The sequence below is a fragment of the Oenanthe melanoleuca genome, chromosome Z (assembly GCF_029582105.1).
Source record: "Oenanthe melanoleuca isolate GR-GAL-2019-014 chromosome Z, OMel1.0, whole genome shotgun sequence".
Taxonomy (NCBI): Eukaryota; Metazoa; Chordata; class Aves; order Passeriformes; family Muscicapidae; genus Oenanthe; species Oenanthe melanoleuca.
Window position 1 is genome coordinate 36080314 of NC_079362.1, and position 8064 is coordinate 36088377.

The 8064-nt window shown below is 40.7% G+C and overlaps 1 protein-coding gene across 3 annotated transcripts in view; it reads left to right on the forward strand.

Moving 5' to 3' along the window:
• The window catches only part of SEMA4D (semaphorin 4D), a 99982-nt gene extending 91931 nt beyond the window's left edge, over positions 1 to 8051 (forward strand). For all 3 annotated transcript variants that reach the window (XM_056513233.1, XM_056513234.1, XM_056513235.1), the window contains 3 exons: positions 1606 to 1815; positions 4524 to 4621; positions 5079 to 8051. In XM_056513233.1, the coding sequence (XP_056369208.1) occupies positions 1606 to 1815; positions 4524 to 4621; positions 5079 to 5108 (338 nt within the window). In that variant the 3' untranslated portion in view covers positions 5109 to 8051. The remainder of the gene's footprint in view (positions 1 to 1605; positions 1816 to 4523; positions 4622 to 5078) is intronic.
• Positions 8052 to 8064: the final 13 nt, after the last annotated feature.

Genomic DNA, 8064 nt, shown 5'->3' on the forward strand with positions numbered 1-8064 from the left:
AGCTGAAATTCTGGCAGATTTCCAGCACAGTTGGGATCTTCAGCACTGGAAAGGAGAGCAGGTTCTCTGGTGTGAACAGTACATCTGAAGTAAGTTTAGGGAAGTGTCCTGCACTAAACATGTCGCTTCCTTGCATGGCTCATTTTGATTTTTTTTTTGCTGTGCTTGCACTTATTCCTCCCATTTGTCCAAATTCTAACTTCAGCTTTAGGTTCTGAAATAATTTGACCTTGTTCCAGACTTCCCATGAACTTAGTCACAAGTAACCTATCTGCTGCTAACTGTAGAATGAGTACAGTCATCCATAAAACACCTTTAAAAAAAAAAGTATGTGTTGGACAAGCTGTTTTCAGGCCAGTGTATGCTTGCCCTTTCTGCTTTGTTAGAGCTGCTGTCAGCCCTTCAGACTGTGCCACTTCCCTAAGAGAAACTCTACAATGCTTTAACTAGATCATGTCCTGTATCATTCACCTTACTGCTAATTTATGTGCCCATATATGTGGGAGATTTGGAAATAAAACTTATGAGTTAAGAATTTAATATGATATACAATGAAAAAATGTCTACTGTGTACAAATATGTAGTACATAGACAAATGTAAAAACCAGGTGTTTTTTTTTGTGCATGATTATGTAAAACTTAATGATAGAATTGTATTTTTCTAGGGAGAAAATGCCACATCAACTTGCAATATGAAGTGCTCACAGTAAAAGCTGTAGTACTTTCTGTCACAACAGAATAGTTCATTTTCTTTTTCCCCAAATTTCTCTTCACATCTCTTGCTGAGGCTAGTCTAGATCCTAGGCCCAGAGGGAGAAATAGTCATGTTTTAGATATCAGAATTACAAAGTTCTTAGCTTGGCCCAGATGTCTGTATCTTAAATGGAAAGGTTCTGATGCTGCCAAGTGCACTTGAGCCAGCCTTGCTAGCTAGATTTCTGGGAACAGCTGTTCTGTCCTCCAGGCTACTGTCAATCTCTGATTTATTCAAGTGTTGTCCTTGCAGGTTAAGACAAATAATAGTAACAAGGCTAAAAAATTACAAAGGCTCTTTGTTGTTGATCCAAGCTTCTTTCAAGTTCTGTCTTGCTTAAGTGCCTGCTGTGACTACTGGTTCTGTGGTTTTTCCAATTCTACCTCTTTCATTACTAGTTCCAGCATTAATGCACTGAGTTCTTGAACTTTTCCCCTCCTGCCCTTTTTTTCAGATTCTGCAAGGCATGTCTCAGGTGGTTTCAGCTTTGTACCAGGACCTAGGTTGGGCAGCAGTAGGCAATGTGTCCTAGTGCTACAGGAATTCACACAGGCAGATAGATGATGCTGGAGTTCATCACTGGCTCTTACTGTGTGTGCTAAGTTCCCCATTGTGAGCATCCACACAGAATTCCTCAATACAAACCCAGAACTTTGGTTTGAAATTAAATTTCCAGTGCTAGCTCCTCTTTATGCCGGGTTTTTGGTACCCAGAATTTCAGCTGAAGAAACCTAAGAAACATTTAAATCAGCCATTTATGTTTTTAAGCCTAATCTTGACATGCTGGGGTTTGTTTTCTTTTCAGAGACTCCTCTTCTATTTTCTTACAGAATAACCTAACATTTTTACAGGTCCAGATAACTCTTACTTTGTCTGGGAGAAGAATGGAAAAAAGATGAAGGCATGCATCATGGAGCAATCTCACAAGCTGCTTGATGGCAGAGTGCATGTTTTCAGCTGGGTGAAAGATGCAGTATCAGAAAACACAGAATACAGATGTTCATTCATCTCAAAAGCTGGGAACACAACATCAGAAGTGCTGATCACAGTGGAAGATAAAGGTAGGCTTGTTTCAAGTGTAACATGTGTTTGGCTTGACCCTGGTATGAGTAAAGCTCTATAATATTCCCCCATAAAATGTGCTTATCTAAAGATGGTAACTCTTGCCTGCTGTATCAGTATGCACTTCATTCATGAAGAGGTTTTAGTGCCATAAAAACTCCTTCCTCTACCCCTTTCCCCAAAGGCCTAATGTAAATTAGCAGTTTGGATCTAGAAATTGAAACAAAACCTGATAAACTAATTTAAAAAATCTGAAAATCAGAGGAGTAATAGAGAGCTACAAGTAAGTACTCTGATGGAATTCTATAGAGTAATGTAGAAAAATTCTTTAATTCATAAGGACTTAAGGAAGCCAGATGGTAAAGAGAAACCCCCACTGTGCTGATTTTAAAAACTGCATGATTTGTCAACCACTTATTGTTGACCAACGTCTGTTCCCTCTGCTCCATTTGGACACTAACTAGGCAGGAGAGCAGTTAGGTAATGTCAGCAACTGCAGGATTTTGAGGTATCCAGACTGCCTGCTGCAACTAGCTCTTGAGACCTTACCCAGGTGTGGAGAAGGTCTGAATAATATTTAAAAAGACAGCAGGAGCAATGAATATGATACAGCAGGGATTTTCTTGGCAAGATGAAGGAAAAATTAAGAAGCTGGTTAATACAAATGTGAATCTGTCAAGGAAGGCTCAATGCTTCTTTTTTTAATCTCTCAACAGAGAAAAGCATGTGAGTTATGTCATCACTCCAGATACTTTGAAGTCTGTCTCAGAATTAAGAGCATCTGAACCAAACCAAAGTAAATGCAAAACAGACAGAGGGGCTCTCACTGTGCTCTAAAAACATATGATTGGTGCTAGTGTCCCAAAAGATAAATAGAAAACATGTCATCAGTCTTACATTCTGCAAAAAAATGCTGGCAAATAAACCAAGATGCAGTAACATAGCCCTTCTTAAATTATCAATGTAAGGAAGTTTAAGTGTAACTCTTGAGTGAAATGACATGACATGGTTGAAGGATCGGACCCAGCCAGCATGGATTTAGGAGAAGCAGGTTCTGCCTGACCAACCTGATCTCCTTTTATGACCAGGTGACCCACCTGGTGGATGCAGAAAGGCTGTGGATGTTGTCTATTTAGACTTCAGCAAGGCCTTTGGCACTGTCTCCCACAGCACACTCCTGGAAAAGCTGCAGCCCATGGCTTGGACAGGAGCACTCTGTGCTGGGTTAGGAACTGGCTGGATGGCTGGGCCCAGAGAGTGGTGGTGAGCAGTGCTGCATCCAGCTGGGATCAGCACCAGTGCTGTCCCCCAGGGCTCTGTGCTGGGGCCAGTCCTGTTCAGTATTTTCATTGATGACATGGATGAGGGCATTGAGTCTTTCATTAGTAATTTGCAGACTACACTATACTGGGAGCACGTATTGACCTGTTGGAAGGGAGGAGGGCTCTGCAGAAGGGCATGGAGAGGCTGTATTGATGGGCCAAATCCAGCAATATGAGGTTCAACAAGACCAAGTTCTGCATCTTAGGCCAAGTCCAAGTGTTTTGGATGCATCTTGATCACAATAACCCCCTGCAGCGTTATAGGCTGGGGATAGTCTGACTGGACAGTGCCCAGGCAGAAATGGACCTGGGGGTGATGGTTGACAGCAACTGCACATGAGCCATCAGTGTGCCCTGGTGGCCAAGAAGGCCAGTGCAACCCTGGCCTGTATCAGGAACAGGCCAGCAAGAGCAGGGAGGGATTGTACCAGGTACTCAGCACTGGTGAGGCCTCCCCTTGAGTTCTGTGTCCAGTTCAGGGCGCTTCAGTATAGGAAGATGATGGAGATTGAGGCTGAGATGCTTGGAGTGTGTTCAGGGAAGGGCTACAAGGCTGGTGAAGGGTCTGGAGCACAAGTACTGTAAGTTAGGGAGCTGGAGTTGCTTAGCCTGGAAGAAAAGGAGGCTCAGAGGAGACCTTCTCACTCTCTACAGCTACCTGAAAAGAGGGTGCAGCCAGGTGGGGGTCAGTCTCTTCTCCCAGGACAAGAGGACACAGGCTTAAGCTGTGCCAGAGGAGGTTTAGGTTGGACATTAGGAGAATGGGTGACTAGACATTGGAATGGGCTGCCCAGAAAGTGGTGGAGTCACTTACTCTGAAGGTGTTGGAAAGGTGTTGTCTTATGGAAAGATTGGATGTAGCACTGGGTACCATGGTCTGGTTGACAAGGTTGTGTTGGATCATGGGTTAGATTCAGTGATCTCAGAGGTCTTTTCCTGATTGATTCATTGATTCTGTAATCCTGTGATTACTGAAAAATGGGGGATACTAACTGGACCTGTCCATCATGGCACCAGTCCTTCATGTTAAGTGGTCCTCTCCAACATGTCACTTTTCTTCCAAGGCTTGTTATGATCTACCTGGACCATTCCCGTGCCTGTTAAAAGGGTTTGAACTATTAATTTGAATTTATAGATTTCAAATCACAGATAATGGCACTAAACCTGTTTACTCTGGAGGCTATTAAGTTTACTGCACAGTGTAAGAGACATAACCACTGCAAGAGAACTTACTGCCAAGTAATATGAAAAGATGTAGAGCCAAATGAAAGATAAGAGGGGTGTTCCTTCTAGCCCCCTTCCTGCAGGACAGGCACTCCTGAATCTGATAAGGTACTGACTTCTGCCATTATGTGGGTATGTAATCATCCCATTTCCATTCTCAGATAGTGCTGGTCAAGATGCATGGACCAAAGAATTTGATACCTGGAGAAGTGCCATTAGTGAACATGACAAGATGATGCAAAACTGGAGGAAAACATGGGTAAGACTTTTATAAACTGCCTCTTGCACTTCTGCAACTGCACGTATTTATATAACAAAACTATCAGTGTTCCTGTACATGTCATCATTCTTGACCCTCTCAGTAGTAAAGGCTGTTCTTGTAGTTATGTCAGCTTGTTCCTTCAGTCCACTAACCAAGTGCTCATCATCTTCCTACACAAAACAGCAAGTCTGTGTATAGTGAACAGAGATCAATTTCATCACATATGTAGACTAACTGGATTGTAGAGACTACTGGACTTCATAAACGGTACTGTCCATAAAAGCTGACCTATTCTTTTTTTTTAAAAAAAAGGTCCATAGCCCTCTATTAATATTTTTCTCAAATAGTTAGAACAAAGATTGCTTTTCAAAACCTTGTAGATATTAAGGCAACCTTAAGCCCCATTTTCATTTTTAGAGTGGTATTAACACATCATTCTGAAATTTTTCTTCAGGAGACCTGCAACAAGAGAAACAGCCTCTAATGGACAAAGGAATGTACAGAAGGAGAAATGTACACAAGTTAAGAGTACCTGTTACTCTTAATATAGCATTTGGAGATGTCTTTGCAAGCATTGGTGATGACATTAAAACTGATATTAAGGAGAATCACCTCAAGCATGAAGTGGAAGGGGATATTCTTACTGCACCAAAGAATAACTAAGCTAAATTACATGGTACAAGAGAAGCCACCCATCCCATGCTGCAACCTTGTCTGTTTTTCTGATGTCAGCTGTTTCAACTTAATAAAGAGCAAAAGTAGTCTTAGCAAGACTTGTGCAGTTCAAAGAATATAATATGATGATTTCTGTTTTGAGTTCATTAAGCCAACCAGGTAATTTTGGGCTTGAGGATCTTGGCATATGCTTTAGAAATTAGGGCATGGATAACATTTATTTAAAGGCATTTCAACTTGTACACTTATTTTTCTTTTACTATGTTTACCCTTATGTTGCCAGTGTTTTGAAGAACGTTCCTTTCTAGTGTCAGCAAGCTCATTTGTTCAAACGTATTTCCTTTGGTAATTGTGCTGGGTTTGAGTTAATTTTCTGCAGAGTGGCTGGTATGAGACTGTTTTGGATTTGTGCTGAATAGAGTGTTGATAATGGAGAGATGATTTTGTTATTGCTGAGCAAGGCTTGCACAGAGCCAAGACCTTTTCTGCTTTTTGCATTGCCTTGGTGGCAAGGAAGTGGGGGTGCAAGACAGACTGGGAGGAGACACAGCCAGGACAGGTGACCCCAAATGACCAAGGGGATATTCCAGACCATGTGGCATCATGCACAGGACATAAAGGCCGGGGGGCACTTGGAGTGATGTCATTTGTCTTCCCAAGTAACTATTATGTGTGATGGACCCTGTTCTCATGGAGATGGCCAAACACTTGCCTGCCCATTGGAAGCACTGAATGAATTCCTTGTTTTGCTTTGCCTATGTGCATGGCTTTTGATTTCCCTGTTCAACTGTCATCATCCAACACACGGGTTTTCTGGCTTTTACCGTTCTGATTTGCTCCCACTGTGAGAAGCTGGGTAGTGCCTGGTTGCTGGCTGGTCTTCAAATCATGACAGTAATGAAGTTTCTATACCAAATAAAGAAGTTGTGACTAATGCTGAAAATACAGATTACAAAGTATGCAAGAAGACTCTTTAGTTTTTGCAAATTCTTCTTCTATATTTGAGATAATGTAGCTTAAAAATTCTGTGATGAATGAATTCAAAGACCATTCCTTATGATCAAGTGCAGACTGAAAACCTGAGGACCTACACTATCCACAGTAGAAGTGCTGTACTGCATTACTGCTCAGAGTTTTGTCCTTCTGCACCTACAAAACAGAAGTCTGAGATATAAAGTAAATGTTCTTTATTATCTGTTCAATGGATTTCAACAATCTGGAAGCAAGTAAGATGCTCCCAAATAATCAATGAGCCCAGATGGAAAGCTGCTTCAAGCTATATCAGAAAGCTTCATACTCATCCCTAAGTTCTCTCCTAACTCGTCAGATTTAGAGTGTTTCCCACATTAAAGAAAGCAGTCTCCTCATGCTTGATCACTTGAATGATCCCTTTTTTTTTTTTTTTTTTTTTTTTTTTTGTCAGACCACCTTGTCACACATGCAGGGTGAAAACTTATTTTTTACCTTCTTAGCTTAACCATTTTCCCTGTTTTTCACATAGGCATTTCACTAATGCTGATGCAGACTTCTGACACCACCAGAGATAATTTTTTCTCATTTTTTGTTCCCAGGACTTCCCTTGATTGTCTCTCCTCCATTTGTTCAGCCAATCTGGAACACACTTAGTTTTGTGCTCCAGAGTTCAGTTCTGTGGAGCTGAGTGGGAATATAAAGATAGGGGTCAGGGTTATGAATGATGTAGCTAAACTCTGCTTGTTTCTGCAGGAAATTACTTCAAGTAGTAAAAAGTTGCAAATTTTTTGTTTAGTTCAGTTTTATGGGGGAAAAAGAGAAGTCTGTGTACAATGGTAGTACCTATTAGTACCCACAGCTGTGACACCTTACAGTAAATTTTTTTAATACCCTCTAAGAACTGGAAGTAAGTCCCTAAGATTGTGAATGACTTATAATGTTTCTGAACTTTTATGTTCTTCTGCAGTAAGACAAAATAGAAAACATGGTCAAAAACCAAACTTCCTTACCAACTGGTCCGCATTCAATGCAATGACTTGGTTTAGCAGTTCCAGAATTTCAGACGTGTATCCAAGTGACACAGGTACAAATGAAAAAATTACAGCTTACCTTTGCATCAAGTGTATATGCTGGCCAAAAGCATGTTTTGTCACTGGGACCTTTCACCCCCAATTTCCATTTAAGATTAGAGGGAACTAATACAAAAAGATCATCATCATAACCAGTGCATTTCAGCATAAGGCTGCCTCCCCTTGTCAATGTTCTTTCCCAGAAGTGACAAAAGTATCACTAAATTCCCACAAGACACGCTTATTTATGTCACAAGCATTCTTTATAGAATCAGTATATTGTAACAGATTTTATACAATTTATATTCTACAAAATTGTTTGCATTTCAAAATTATTTTAAGTTTTTTAAAATCAGTTCTATCATCACAAGGCAGCTACGTTCCAAAGTATTGCACTACAAATGTTCAGTATGGTGAAGCGCTTGCAGACACACCTCAGAGATGCTGAGCAGCACATGGCATCTGTATCACCCTTCAGAAAAGCTGACATAAGTTATATGTGCATCCCTCCAATTACTTTCTTTAGGCTTGTCCTCAAAAAACAGTGTTTATATAGGCCACTCCCCCTACGGTGCTCCACCACTATAAGCACATTTTGTTTTCAAAATTTTATTTCCTCCAGGATACAAACCTCATTTCTTATAAGATATAAATTTTTTCTATTTAGATACAAACTGAGATTACTCCAAAACTCATGGATGTACATACCAACACAACCCCAAA